Raw genomic sequence first — 16,147 nt, 5'->3', positions numbered from 1 at the left:
GCAGGAATACACAAGTGGGATTTAGCAAACGTTTCTGGATTACGGCATCTTCGGAACACTTCTCTCGAGGAAAGTATGTGAATATGCGTTTAAGTTCCTCTGAAGTCAACAGACCTATGCAGACATTTCTAATTAAGCATATACTTAGCTCTTTTTCTGTATAGGAGGGACTTAACTGTTCAGTAGCCTAGATCACCTTCTGTATGTCCTTCTGCCTCATCAGCTCATCATTTCTTTTCAAATCTTTTCTACAAACATCTCTTTTTCTTTGCCCATTAGGTTTGCCCCATTAGGTTGATCTTCCTTTCATTTACTGTTTTGATGACTGAACACAATAATTCCTTCACCACCCTATCTTTCTACGCCCTGCTTTTTGCTTTCTACAATGCAGTTTTCTCTTGTAAAATATCACACTGCACTTGAGATGAAAGAATATGAAATCGAGTGTTTTATCTCGGAATGAAGACAAATAGTCTCAAACAAGAATATGCGTGTAAGAACATTGCCCTAATGCAGCTGTTAGTTTGAAACTTTCCTTTTTTTAGTGTATTAACCACACTCTGGTAGTCTTTACCAGTGGTGATTTGGGTTGTGTGGTTACTTTGTGGGATCTTTAGAGATTTTCAGACGAAGCATTCAGCAGGTAACACGTCCTTCAGCTGGTTTGCAAACTGTAAGCCATGTAAGCAGCTCCAGAATCAAGGTAGGAAAGCCTCTCATGAAGGGCAAGAGAAGGAATAATACAAATTCTTCTCCAGCATGCTTTTACACATATTTGTTTCTCAGAGAGACTTAAAAAGCTCAGTGGGACTGCATTTCTTAGAGATCCAATGTATTTTTTCACGCCTGCCTGACTGCACCCAGGTGTGTTACAAGTGATTTGGGTACGTGTATGGGGTGTAGGGAGAGGTGCAAGAGAGACATATAATGAGTTGTGACAGGAAGAAGTACCTCTGCTGAGAGGAGGCTCCACTTGTACGAAACACCGATGCACCGCTGCACTCGCAGATTTGGCAGGAGATGGTGGTGGAGCCTCTCACGTTTAATCTAACAGCAGGCACTCAGCAGCGGGGAGACCATGGTACAGGTCCTTCTGCTGCTCCGAGAGTGGAAAAGGATAGCTCCTACCTCCCAGGCTTCTGCCATGCTGTAAGGGGTCCCCCCTCCAAGTATCAGCTGAAAAGAAGTCATCAAAAGTCTCACAATCTCCTGGTTTCACTGTCAGCTACCATGATCAATTGCATCAAAACCCAACCCCATACATGCCAATAAAGTGAGTGCAGGGAATGCAGTAAACTTGCTCTTGAGTGGAGTCTGGCCAAGTTATATCAACTAAACCCTGAATATGTTTTTTCCACTGCACATCCTCCCACGAGATCTGCCATGTGTATGCTCCTATAACACAGAGCAGACAGGGCAGAAAATATCCCCATCAGTTCTACATGAGCTGTATGACCTGGACGTGTACGCTGGGCTCCAAGCATGCGCAAGTCTCATTAACATGTTTGTGTTTCTTAACTCCATTCCAGACATTTTCTTAATATTTAGGTAATTAACTCCTTTACTAGGGCTGCCTTTGGGGTCCTGAGTTTCAATGAAATTTGGAGGAGTTAGACATTAACTGGGATCCAGCATGTTCGAAAAACCCACTGTGCCTTTTCATTACCAGCGCTTGACAAGCCAGCCCTAAAGGTCAACATTATTTTGAAACCCACAACACCCACTTTCAAAATAATGTTGTTAGCCAGACCCAATACAGTGGGATTTACGATCTGAAATCATACAGGCACTTTTTAAAATTTGACCCTTGAGCAATACACTAAACTTTAACTCTGTTAGTAGTCTATTTAATATCAATGGCGAAACACAAAAGAACAAGCATGAAAAGCCTCCAAGGCAGAAAACTGTATAAAATCACAAATTCTCAAAGTGGTCTGGCACACAGAAGGAAAACATACATACATGGGTTAGTGTCAAAGCCAGGGATCTAGAAAGCCCACTTAAATTCACACGTTCCCACAGGAGCGTTCTGTAGATCCAAGATTTGCCAGCGTAACTGCACTCAGTTCTGTCCTTTCGTTTGTGCAGATGTGTGTGCACGGCGTTAGCTGCAGGCAGCGTATCCAGATCCACAGTTCTGCCAAATAGGGTCCTTTTTTATTACTATTATTCTTTTCCTTTCCCCCCAGCCATCTGGGTGGTCTGAGAATCAGACCCGAAATACCTAGGATCCCTCGAACCACATGTTGTAATCCCAGCAGAGTTGACTCAGTCCTTCATCCTTCCAGGGTAAATTGACTTCTCTGCTCTTTATTGCGTGGGGGAACTTTTGGATGAGATTTTAAAATTTCCGCACTGTACGGACATTAAAAATCCTACATTTTTCTTCCAGTATCACAAGCCAGCGTTCCTGCCATTAGTTTCTATCTCTCAGCACCTTGTGTTATTCGCTTCCCATGGCCACTGGCAGCTGGGAACCCAGATTAACCAGGACCTGAAAAGTGATGTGCCGTAGGCTTCATTTCACAAGCCAATGGGATAGATGGGTTTTGTCCATTTATCTCCACACACACACTGGAAGGGTTTCAGAGAAACACAGTGAAAATGAGGAGGCTGAGCAGATTGATATTTGAGTATATGCTGCAGGCTGCAGCCTGGCCAGTTCATTAGTGCGGGGAGGAAGGATATGACAACATGCAGCAAGTATCTGGAGGGACGTGTTACACGAGAAGGTGTGCTAGGAGCAGAAGGGTGAAATTCAGGGACAGAAAAAAGGAGGGTAGACTACGAAAGTGAATTGCATGGAGAGCTTTTTATACCAAAAAAGCGTTGGCTACAGCATAGAGTAAAAGTTCAGTCAGGAGATAGGGGACCAGAAAAGGGGAGCCCGCACGCCCCTGTGTGGCACAAAAGGCTACGCAGGAGCAGAACACTACAACAGGTCTCATCCTCTCTTGCCCTCAGGACTGTAAGAAGCTGGTGAGAGGTGAAACACCATCTAGAGAGGGGATTTATTTAGGATTAAGAAAACGGAGAGGCCAGGAGGGCCAGTACTTCACATTTAGCCTAGAAAAAAAACTTGGGAAATAAATTCATAAAACCAGAGTTTAAAAGGCCAGGAGATTGGTACTGAATAATTATCCATTTTCACAAGATGCTGAAAGCAACAGAGAATGAGCAATACCATTGAGACAGCTTCTAAAAGACCTGTACTCTCTGTTTAGAAAATTTTTAGAAAGCAGCAGGAGAACAGAGTTCAAATAAATTTTTCCTAAAGCACAAGCTTAACAGCGGATAAGGTGGAAGCATGAAGTCACTTTTAATCTACTATAAAGTGAGGTAAGCAAAGGGATTATCACTTAGGAGTTGCTGACATGAAGCTCTGAGAATGACATTTAAAAGCAATGGTGGATTAGAGAGTGACATCATATTAAATGAACACATGCCAGAGGTTTACATAAAAGACCTCAGAGATCAGGCCTTTCTTCTCAGTACTAAAACCTAGCCGTTTTTACACTTCTGGGGGTGATCAGGCTAATTTAGCAGTTTTTCATTCACTAAGTTATGGTGTCACACCACCAGTAACTTGGTAGCCTGGATCTTCACTACCTGCTAATGGGTATGACTCCACTTGAGCCCACTGAGCACCCCCTTCTCACTCCAGTGCCTACCACCGGCATTCAGCAACTGAAGATCCAACCCAAGTGTTTCTAAATCCAATCTGTGTCTTACCGCATAGCTTAGTTACTCTGAAACCATGCACCTTCAGGATGGAATTTTTCAAAGTATTCTGAAGGCTATTTAATGAAACACACATGATGAAACCACCCTCAATTTAAGAAACAGCATGGATGTGCAAATTCCTCTCATAATGGAAAATGCTTGAAAACTGTTAACAAGATTAAAAAGAGAAACCTGTAGGGGTTTGTGTTTGATTGGTTGAGTTTTTTTCTGTAGTTTATCAGACAGGAAAAACCTATAGAAACATTCAGCCCTGATGAGTGTTTCGTATTATATCTGCCCCGTTTTCAGAAGACTCGGTCAGCCTGTCTTCTCACTGAGCTCAGAAGATGTTAAGCACGTACCTTCTCAGTTCCTGCACAGGTAGGTAGTGCTGTGTTCCTCTTTCCTGATGCCTGAAAACATGCCTCAAACCCCTCCTGGGGAGCCGACAAGTCACAGACCAACTGACTTTTTTTAGCCCTCAAAACATCAAGAGGGTGGGTATCAGTGTAACTGCATTTTGGAGATGGGAAAACTAAAACACATATGGAATTTGAGTCATTTTTCCAGCTCCCAAAACAGGACAGTAGCAGCCCAGTATTTAATCTGTGCTCTCCTGGAGATAGATCAAGTGACCATCAAGTATTAATCCTGAGAGTTTTACAGTGAGATTGGTATTGATAATCCCCCAAATCATATCCTGTAGTTTACCAAAGAGCCACCTAAAAACAACACACTCCTGCTAATTACAGACCAGGGAGAGGTTTGAACCAGCCTTCTGGAGCAGACCAACCTCTGCAAACCATTGCTTACTCACACATTCTTATTTTCTTAAATAAATAAAAGAAGCATGTGGGAAAGAAGGGGACAGAATAAATTGGATGTGGGAGCCCCCAAACCTGTTTCCCAAATGAGCAATGTATCTATTTGGTGAAAGTCGTAAAACTTTGCAAAACACATAAGAAGGCCTCTCTGGGCAGCTGTTTGCTTTGACTCTGGAGGGAGCTCGCTCTATCTCCAAAGCAGCACAGTACCATCACTCACGAATTGCCAAAGATTTTCTACTCCGGTAGCAAAGTAAATATGAAAACACACAGGTTTTATTGGTGTGTATGTTCTGTGGCTCAAGCGAGCGGCGTCCTTGCTGCAGGAATGACCATTACCTGGGGTCCCATCCTAAACCGCCTGATGGGATCAAAGCTGCAGCCTCGTGGGAGCCACGTCCCGCGGAGGTTAACCAAAGGCACTTTGCGCCCATGGATAGTGCAGAAAGGTGGTTCCGCGAGCTTGCGATGCAGCCGACTCCCCTCCACCATCAGCTGTGGTCGTGAATCCCACCGGGGTGGAGGGGATAGGCTGAGAGCCCCAGCAGAAACAGGGAGCGCTAGGAGGAAAGCCCTGGCAGGGCTCTGCCAGAGGGTGATCAGGGCCATGGGGGTGCTCGGAAAATCTTGGTCCAAAACCCTTCTGCTGAGCTTTGTGTTGGGTGGGTTTTTTTTGTTTTGGTGGGGTTTCTTGTTGGTTCGTTTGTTTTTTAAATAGGAACAGAAAAAGGCACATCTGTGACAATAGAAAATTCCAAATCTAAAGCAGGAGATACTGGTGTTTCTCAAAGCACAGTTACAAGATGATGATGATGATTATTTTTTATATAGCTAAACAACATATTTTCCCTTAACCCTACTTGGCCTCCCTTGGCTGAATCTCACAAAAAAGAAAAAAAAAAAAACAGCACACCAAAAACAAAGGAAAGAGAAAACCAGCCTGAAACAGATATCCAGCACGGAAAATCCTGGGTTCAACATTAAATTTGGAAAATTTGTAAACACTTGAGACATAATCTTTTTATGATGAAAAGTTACCTTGCCTGCTTGGGAATTACCCTGCCTAAACAGCTCGGGAGCTTTGGAGTTGATCCTGAAAAGTTGTTCTGTAATTTTTAACAGAGTAAGAGGAAAACAAACTTCAACAAGGAGGAGTAATAGGATCAGATAAAGAAAAAAGTGTAGGCTGAATATCAGGGAAAATCTGCAATATATTAAGAGCTCAGGGAAATGGAGAATGATCCATGATTAAACCAGATAAAATCCCTACCAGAGAGAAATTAAGGGCAACTCCACATTATCATGGATATGGAGTCTTCTCTAAGTCTTTGGGACAACTCAGTCCTCACAAAAGCCACGGAATTTGTCTTTGCGCCTATCATCTTAGGGTTTTCTGTACCATTTTTATATGTGGACAGAAGAGCAACAACAATATTTTGTTAATAAACAATGTCAGAACTGCATCCCAAAACACCACCGGGATGTCGGTAGAAAAACAAGGCTGCTTTTGTTTGTTACACTGCGTAATGCCTGATGGGTTTTAACCACAGTTTAAGAGCTACTGTTAAAAAGCTTCTTGCTGAGTCAAGCCTAGGCATGCTGTTTACAAGGGTTAGCCCTGAAGGCTCTTGCATTGGCAGGGACTTTTAAGCTGAGCTAAGGAGTTTTTAGTTATTTTTGTTATGCTTTAAAAAAAAAACCCAACAAAAAAACAGTTGAGAGTAGCTAAGCACACCTAAGTGTGGGGAGTAGAAGGGACCTATCAGTAATCACCTGCCGTATCTGCCAGAAGCTTTCCTCTGCAGTCTGGGGCTTAATCTTGCAAAGCTGACACTAAGAGTCCCCTTGGTCTAAAGAGGATGGAGTTATTGCAGAGACTGGGCCCCAACAGTGCAGGGTTTTGTGAAGAAGCTCGCTAAAATATGAAATATCCACTTCGTTAGGAAAGGACCACTTCTCATGAAGTGAATTTACTTGGTTCAGCTTTGAACCTGCAGAAACGCCCTGGCTGATGGCTTTCGCTCCAGTAACACTGATCTGTGTTCTGCCTACAACCAAGTGCAGAGGGAAACTCTGACAAATCAATAAAAGCTGCATGCAGAAAAAGCATGTAACGCCCACCACTGCTCTTCCACAGAGCCTGGGCATTCGCGTGCTGTAGAAGAGGCAAGGATCCCAGGGAAAACCATTATGTGACTCTGTAATTTAATGCATTATTGCAGTGGTGTACTAAATGAGTCAGAACCTCCAAATTTATTTTTCTGTTATTTCTTAGCTTTTGAGTGTTGCAGTCTGGAACCTTAATATTAAATGAATATTGCTTTCTGGGTGCTATGCCTCATACAATTTACATGTACCAATACAACTTATTTTATTCATTCTGCTCTAATTCTACACTCCTGGAATAGATTCAATACTGTATTCAGTTTTAATGTATTCTGCATTACATACTTTTTCAGTGTCCACTGGGCTCTAATCCTGTCTCTACCCCCATCCTCCATATGACCAAAAGCTCTCAAGCATCAGAATCCAGGACAACACCTTGAATCCACAATATTCCCATTAGTTTGCACTGCAGAGACCTCAAGGATCATCTGAACAAGATACTTTATTTTTCTACACAAGCCAAGCGCCATGCTTCTGCCAAATTGTTCTTAAAGCCAAAAAAAAAATCCAAAAATGAAGATAGAAAAAAATTACATTGTCTACAAAATCTATCACCAAATAAGTAAAAAACAAGAGGTTGTACAGAAAAGTGACCTGTCCAAATGACTGCAGAAACACTGAAACACCCTGAAAAAAACCTTTAGAAGTATACTTCAAGGAAATATCAACATGATGTGCTTCTGGACATATGTAATAAATGCTCAGTGATTTGGAAGAAATCTCAAGTCCTGAAAATTATTTGTCATGCTGCTTAAAAAAGCATTCACTGAGTGAGACACAGAGACTGACAACAGTGAGAAGAAATGCAGCAAATCTTTCAGGCCACTGTCTTGGCACATGAGGCTTTTATTACTTGAGTTTTCCATATTCTCACCCATATTCTCAAGAAAAAGGTCCCACAGGTGGTCCTGCTCAAGACAGCCTTGCAGATGAGTTCCCTCCAGGTAGGATAAAATAACGTATGTTCTCATTAGGCCAAATGCAAACAGTGATGAAGGGGAATGCACTGCCATGTCACATCAAGCAATCAGGAAACAAACCTTTGACATAATGCAGCAGGCAGATAATAAGACCCCATAGTTAGCAACAAATGAGACTACACTTAATTTGCCGTGCAATGTTCATGTAATTAGATAAATTTGGTACCGGCAAGACAGCAGACAGCTAGAATATGGGCTTGATGAATTGGGGGCTCTCTGTCAGGCACCGATCACATTAATCATAAAGCCAAAACTCAGTGACGCAATTTTTCTTCCAAACATTTGCCATAATTTTCTAGAGTGAAAATACATATGTGCCTTTTTTTTTTTTTTTTGAGTTGCTTACTTTAAACCGAAAGATGTATTTCTGCACAGTCAGGATAGAGTATAGATTTCTAGAGGCTCGGCTAGATCCGCAGAGCCCACCCAACCTATTAAACAAGAGCCACGCAAACGCTAAGTATGCTCTAACCCAGCTCCACCACCATGTTCTGGATAATTTCACGTTAGACATCATCCCGTGAGGAGACTGAGCACTATGTTACGATCTCCAGAGCAGAGACTGAGAGACTGGGTGAGAGAAGAGGAACACAGAAGTAGAACAAAAACTAGAGGAAGAAAGGGCAGGAGATGAGGTTAAGATGTTTGCAGATAAAATTGAAAGAGAAAAAACAGTTGAGAGACTAACTGCACAGCTGGTGAGAATTTTCCCAGCGTGGTCATGCCATAGTCCAGGGAACTTGGAAAAGAGCTGAATAGAGGTAGCATTCCCCTGACCCTAAAAAAAACCCAGAGCCAAGAAGAAGTTGGCTGCTCAGCTTTGGTTCTTCGCCGGCCACAGAGGCACCAATGCAATGTCCAGGTAGTTTGGAAGATGACAGTTTCCTCTTCTAAGACCAGCAACCAACTTTTCTCTCCAGTACCTCACAAGCCGTTCTTGTGAGAGGTGCTGCCGGGAATGTGAACGATCCCAAAGAAGAAGGACATTAGGTGTTTGCCAACAACTCTACCCAAATACTAAGCAGGACATTCTTGGTGCCCTGACAGACAAACGTAGTCACTGCTAAGACAACAGATCATTAACACTGGCGCAGATGAACTGAGACCTGATCTGCCAGCACTCCACCAGGGTTGACCAGTTGGACAACCCTAATATGATAAAATACTGTCTCCTGTGATAGGGGGGGATGGTTCACAGGTACTAGCACCAGCTGACAAGCTCTCAGTTGTGTTTTGGAGAGGACCCTACTCCATGACCTCAACACAGAAACTGCTGTCGAGCCCCACGAGAGGTGCCGTGCACCCGATCCTTCTCACAAGGAGTGAAGGGGAGTACCGAGCAGGGCACACCGATAACCCGTGCCAAACATCTGTGCATCTGCCACCCTCTTTACTAACCACTGTTTTGAATATTGCCCCTTTCAGAAGCCAGCATGTGCTTTATTATCCAGAGCTCTGGCTTATTAACTATCTCTCAGTACATTTTTTAAATTAATCTTTCTTTTTTCTATAATTTTTACATGTACTTGAACGCAAGACAAGAACTATTTCATTCAGCTCCCCGTAGCCCCCCCATTTTCCATGTTAGCAACCTACTCTGTCTTTTCCCCTTTGCACACAGCATGGACGGAGCTGCTCTGCCCCTTTAAACAGACAGTCAAACTGACTGTGATCCAAAGAGACAATGACTTGTCTTCTGGTAGGATCCAGAGGAATGCCCTATCGTTTTTTTTCCTGCAGCATTTTGGAAGTGCAATGAAGTCCTGGTAGCTGTGGGACCCCACAGCTCTCCTGGCTGCTGCCACTTGCGTTACTCTCCTCCCAGGGACTGCTTCCCAGCTCACGTATCCAGAAAACGCACAGCTCCGCAAACAGCCCCTGCAAAGCCGGGTGAGCACTGACTCTGGCCGGACGGTGAGGCTGCAATGAGGCTCCAGCAGATCAAAAAGGAGTTTTTAAAGTGATGAGCTCTATTTTTACTTCCCTCGCTCTTCTTGCAAAATGTTTCCAGACCTTACAGTTCCCCAACACCAAGTGCCTTAGGACCTGTCCCTCAGCTGATTGCTGAGCCCTGTGTTACAGCTATTGGGTTGAGGGATTTCAGGGCAGGTGTGAGACCACCAACCCCACCAGGCCTCTCCTCACCTCCCATGAGGATGGTGCATTTCAGGGACGAGGAGAAACCCTCCTGGCCACGCAGTCACTACAGTCTTGGCTCACATCCCTGCTGGGTCCTTTTTCCCTCCCCCAGTCAAAGCTTCCAGGAGGTGAACCTATCTCTCTACAAACATGTCCTCCAAAATGTCAAGGACTGTTGAGCCATCCTGTTCCTGCACAAGGAAACTAACCACGATCCCCCCCTCATGGGATACAGCTCCTAAAAGGTGCCTGAGCTTGCTGGCCCTATAGCTGCTCTGGGGAGGTCACCACAGACACCTAGGGTCCTGCCCCTGCAGAGCACACACGGACACCCTCAGGAGGACCTGTCTCTTTACTACAATTTAGAAAACACCATCTAGCCTGTCCCGGCCATCGTCCGGTGAAATCAAAGTGAATTACAGTATTCCCAGCAGCCTTTCCCTGACATCCATCCAATCAGTGTGCAGAAAGGAATGGTGCATGAGGTCTGTAAACAGAGGGAGCAGTACTGGGTCCAGAAATGACCCAGGCAACATGGGACGTAAGAAACCCCGCAGGCACAAAAATGCAAGTCCAGCCTGTCCCCAGGACCTCAGCTGGATAGTGACACAGAAGTCCTGCACACCCACCCTGCCGCTATGCCACACTTCAGTAGGTTTAAGGGACCCGTAGAGCACTCTGCTATGCAGGTCAGTATTGCCACTGGACGGGGACAGCGGGGCAGAGTGGGGAGAGCAGGGACAGCCTTTCAGGAAGGCAGCGAGTCCCTGGCACCGTAGCAACAGGATTCGGCCTACCGCGGGCAGCCAACATTTTAACAAGGCACGGGAGCAGAGGTGCAAGAGCACGGGAGCAGAGGTGAAAGACTTACCCGTGGATAGCGTGGATAGAGTGAGGTTCGTAATGGTATCGTCCTTCCTGGTGGCGCATGTCAATTGGCAAAGGAGCGTGGAAGGCTGGAAAAATGTGCTGCGGCACTGTTGAGGGGAATAGAAGAAGAAGAAAAAAAAAAAGGGACTTCAAAAACTTTTCCTTTCCTTTTAAAACAATTTCAAAGGCACTAAATCTCCATGAATTTCAGAGCAAGAGCAGTGCAAGACAAGGGGTCTTCATGATATCAGCGCTATCATACACCAGAGAAGTGGAATGAATAAATAATCAAAGTCATGCGGAGAAATCCTACATCTTCGACATAAAAGATCTCCAACAGGGTTTTTGACAAAGACAAGCAGCTAAGCGCTCTTTGAACTTGAGGAGATTATAGGAAGCACCAAGGAAAACTAGACTTGCAACGCAAATCAGACTCAACAGAACCTGGCGGGATCCAGACCTGCGTCGTCCCTCATGCCTGGAGTGGCAGCAAACACCTTTCCTGAAGGTCTGTATGCACAGGTTGGAACTATTTACCTAAAAATGTAACAGCAAGAGCAGTGCTAATGCAGACTGTGTAGGCAGTCAGAAGAGGCTCAAAAGTGCCTACTGCCAGGTTCTGAGAGAGGAGCCCAAATTGCTCTCACTTGTAATCACTTGAGGCCCTATTTTTTATTCATTTGAGAAGCTTGTTTCATCTTTGATGGAAAGATAAAGTGGTCTCAAAAGGCAGAGAACACCTACATTGACTTATTAAATCTACAGGTTTTAATATTTATTATTGACCCCAAAAGTTAACAGCGAGAATATTTGAGCGAGTCGAGCTGATAGAAAATTCATCAGGTTATTTCTCCACGCCACCCCTGACAATGCTGCCTGATGGCCCAGGCCTTTCCTGCTAAAATTATAAAAGCTGAAGAAATACAATTAGCCGAGCCTCGATAACGATACCGTACAATTGCCCTCTGATACGGTTCATTGTATCTGTAACGATGGTGCTTTCTAGATGTGTACCAGCAATCAGCTTAAGATAAAAGGCTGGTTTGCTCTGCCCTTACAGTCAGAAGTTCGTCATTAAAGATTACTTAATATTGTCACAGGTCTTCCTATTCCCTCTCTGGCTTCTTGGCCTTTCTGTCTAACTGGAGACTAAAAGCACAACACAAAACCAAACTCCTAAGTGAACATTTCAAAACCCAGTCCGCACTCAATATTTCACCGTGACTTGCCTCCGTGACAGGTAGCATCTCTCCGTAGAGTGGGGAAGCACCATCCAAAACCAAAGTGTCAAGGCTTGGGCCAAGCCTCTCGCTGATGCTCAGCAAACTCCAGCGAACGCCAAACTCTTTTCTATGAAATACTTAAAACAGCTTTTCCCATCTGTGATTCCAGCTGCAACGGAGCTACGCTGATTCCGTCTGGCGAGGCTGTGCTCCTTTCGGGTCCATCGCACAAAGCCTGCATGAATTCCCTGTATACGTCTTTCCTGGCATATCAGCTAGAGGATCAGAGGCTCCTACTCCCATTGCAACGTGCAATCCCCGAGCACAGCGTGGCACAGGCGCGTCAGCCGGGCTGCCGGGAGAGGTGAGAGACTACACAAAAACAACCCTCCTGCCAACTCTGCTGAAAGGCGTTAAGCTAAGGTAGTCGGGGTGGAAAGTATTTAAGGCTCCACAGCAGACTCGCTCTCCGTGCTCCAGCGAAGGGCTGGCACTGTGCACTACCTGATACACTGGGAGCATTTTGCATCTCGCCTAATGTCAAGACACAGTAGGGTAACTGTTAGCCACCTTCCCCCTTCTGCTCCCCTCCCCTCCTCCCCCAAAAGCAGCTCAGGGAGAGAATAAACTTGCATCCTTTAGGGTTTGCAAGGAAGATTCACCCTTTAACCACTCTGGGTAGGGATGATCTGTACATAAGGACACTTGTACGGAATCTTCATTTTAAGAGGCAGCCAGTGTTTTTCCAGGACAGACACACAGCACAGTCAGCGGTCACCCTATCCCCTGCTCACAGCCCCATTCTCTGGTCTCCCTAAAGCACTGCCAGGGCTGGCAGAGACCTAGAACTGCTGCCCTCCTCCCTGGGGACACTGCTACGGCCACAACCCATGGCCGCCGTGGGGACCAGAAGAATTTGGGCAAGGGGGTTTCACATCATCACGCACCAAGCATGGCCACTAAACCAACTATGCCTGCACAGGTACCTGGTGCCAGACAACCCGAACGTCTATCCCAGCCTGAGCTCCTAGGCTGGGCTTCCCGCAGTGCTCCCTGGTATTACGCCATACAAATGAACCCAACTCTCTGCAGTCCTGGGACTAACCTACACCATTCAGCTGGCATCCCAATAGGTGAAATTTTGCAACCTCCTAAAACAGGGTGGCCACCCTGCCTGTAACAGGCAGGTCCACGGCGGGGTGACCCCCAAACTGCAGCAAAGTGCAAGCTAACACGGGCTGAAACTGTGCTGGGCATCATGGTAATGTTTTAATAACAGGGAGAGTCATATCCTAACCCTTGGGCCCATTCCCTGGACCTGTTTAATTCACTAATAATGATAAAATTATTAAGAATAACAAAATCTCTTAAAACACAGGCCACTTAGGCTATTTTTTTGTAACTGCATTTCTAAATGATTGATTGCTAAGGTAATATCAGAAATGTTTGTGCAAAAAAAGAATCTTTCCCTGTCACTCAGGAGAGCTTGGGAAAAGAAAACATGAGGTGTTTGCTGTCTGGCCTCTTTTCCTAGCTATCTGTTAGTATAGAAATGACATCTGAAGAGAATTTTTCCCTCCTCACACCTCTGATTATTAAAGGGAGAAAAATTTCCATGAACTTCCTCCCTCCAACTGATACTACGGTTTGTTTTTAGCATTTGTCTGGACCATGGGAAGGTCAGCAATGCCTCTGCCTTGGGCGCCTGTTTCATTCTGCCACTGTTGTTTCCAACCCCACCTCCAGCTCCGCGATTTGCCTGCCACCAAACCCCAAAAGGGTTGGGTTTGGTGACGTCCCTTTGCAATGTCCCACTTCAGAGCTTCCCCTCAGCTCCCTTGCCTGGGAGCACCAGCCAAGCCTATGGGCTCCAGTGGCTGGTGCTGTTCCTTTTTATTCTCTTCCAGGTGCTCGGTCAGAAATAATGAATTGTTTTATGGGCAATCAACTACCAATTCATAAATGTCAGCCTAGCTCTGCTTCTCGTTCCCACCCCTCCTGAAGAGGACGGTGAGTTGGCAGCAGGACAGCAACGCACGCTGTTAACAAAGATGGATGTTTTACGCATACGAGTTAAAAAGACAATTATATTCAATTACTTCAAGTAAGTCATGGTGATGTATTCCTGAATAGCCACGGGAAGGGTAATATGATGATTAAGGCAATGAATTTGCCAACTTTAATCTAATCAAGACAATCTTTTGTTTAGCATTATCTGCTTTGTGGTGGCAGAGGATTTACCAAACCCAAGCAATCTTTGCAGATTTAACCCCAAACCTGCCCAATTAGCACTAATGATGATTGTTTTACACAGAGGGAGAAAGCTTTTATAGCAGGAGGCCAGGGGAAAGCTTTCCCCTAGGAAAAAGTTGAGCCACACCAAACCAAGTGGCAGGATATGCTGCAGCACGAAGGCACGACATGGCACCTCCCAAAGTCCCCTAGCACTGGAACCACAGAGAAATGTCTTCTCTGGCTCCCACGGAAGGAAGAGAAAACCAAAGAACAAATCAAAGCATCACCCAAGGGGCAGGGATGATGGGAAAACAAGGTGTTTCATACAGAAATAACTCAGCTCTTCGTTAAGCCTGTGGCATGCAGCTCCCGGGGTGAAGCTCGGCGGCAGAGCGAGGCGCAGGCGGGAGGCCCCACCTTCCACCCGGCCGCGGCTCGTGCAGGAATGTGTCTGCTCCACCGTGCTGTTAGATAAGGGGAAAGACGCTGCTACCTGTCCCCACTTGTCGGAGCTGATTTTCTGGCCAAGGTTTATGAGCAAGACATGGACCTCCCACTGTTATATTCTCATCCTTGTCTATTCAAAGGCCAGCCAACCCTCTGGCTTCAAAGAAGAGAGATATGAAGCAGGAACGCAGCTTAAAGGGGATGTCCCTTTGCTGAAAATCCCAGGAATTGGGGAGGGAGGCATCAGAAACAGGCATTTTTTGAGGATGATGCAGGCTGTTGATTATCTCCCCGATAACCCAGTGCTTCAAGAGAAACACACACTACATGTATAGGTTTGTATAGCGAGCAATGGAGCCGTTTGGACATTACTCACAGCAGCACCTCTTTTTGAGCCATAAAAGGAGAATTAGGAAGGGTCAAATAAGCTTTTTCTATTCCAAATACTTCACCCTACACATGTGATCATTTTAAAAAAATTTAAAGAGCAGCATAAAAAAAAAATCAAACCCCAAGTCTCTGAATCAGGTTTCATTTGCAGTTTGCTTTGGCAATTAACAATCAGAAAACCCTTCGGAAAGCCCTTTAAAGGACATCTTCTGTTCCCACTTGCAACCGGGGTGCCACAGCAAGACGAGTTGGGGAGACACCCCAAGAAGCCCTCCCCACATCCTCTGTACCATCCAATATACACAGAGCTCCCACAGCTTTATCCGAAGCCCACGTGAGCTGTGCAGGCCACCGGGTGGGCTAAAAAAATTTCCTACGGATGTCCAACAGCCTTCCGTGGGCAGTCTGAGGTATGAACAGACTTCTCTGCCCTCAGAAATAGAGCACAACCCATTTTGCAATCAACAAGGAAAGTTATCTGTTGAGGAAAAAAGTAAAAGATTGCTGTCTGGCTAAGGCAGTACTTGCAGTGCTTTTTCCAACAAATTTGCAAAAAACATCCACAAAAATTTAAAATTTTACAAAAGAGGAAAACCAAAAGCTGACTTCCCGAGATATGTTTTGGCTTGATTTCCTGTAGTTTTAATGATGCATGGGACACAGTTTCCATAAAGGGATCACAAGCTACCTTGCAAAGACTAACAAAGATTCACCTCTCCTTAGCAAGAGAAGCAAACACCAGCATTTGAAACACGGCCCTTTTTTTACTCAAGGGGACCTGAAACAGGGCAACGTAAAATAACTTGCCCAAGTCTACGCAGTCAAACAATAGCAAGTTCCACAGTGAACTTCAGCCACAGCAGGCAGAAACTGCAGCTTTATTTCAAAAAGGCTTCAGAGCCCCGGGATATTGGATTGATTTGGATTAGCAGGAGAAAAACTTCCCCAGAAAACAGCTCACGCACTCCTGTCACCGCAGCGGCATTAGCAGCTTTGCACAAGCAACTGACAGAGAAAAAAAAAGGGGAAAGGGATGTCCCAGAAGGTGCCGGTGAGTGTCCATGTGTGCTTTCACAGCAGCAGCGCGGTGCTGTCATAGGTCACGTCCCGGTTTCTGATGGTGGTAGGAAACTGCTTGGCGTGACACAGC

At 45.2% G+C, this 16,147-nt stretch overlaps 1 protein-coding gene across 1 annotated transcript in view; it reads right to left on the bottom strand.

Annotated features, from left to right (window-relative positions):
- LOC104513552 (zinc finger protein GLI2-like) overlaps positions 1-16,147 on the bottom strand; it is a 142,914-nt gene that overhangs the window by 56,572 nt on the left and 70,195 nt on the right. The window contains 1 exon segment of the mRNA XM_010156948.1: positions 10,704-10,809. Within this exon segment, the coding sequence (XP_010155250.1) occupies positions 10,704-10,809 (106 nt within the window).

Source organism: Eurypyga helias, unplaced genomic scaffold (genome assembly GCF_000690775.1).
Source record: "Eurypyga helias isolate BGI_N326 unplaced genomic scaffold, ASM69077v1 scaffold3378, whole genome shotgun sequence".
In the NCBI taxonomy this organism is placed as follows: domain Eukaryota; kingdom Metazoa; phylum Chordata; class Aves; order Eurypygiformes; family Eurypygidae; genus Eurypyga; species Eurypyga helias.
Note: the sequence above shows the minus strand (reverse complement) of the source record. Positions and strands in the feature narration are given on the sequence as shown.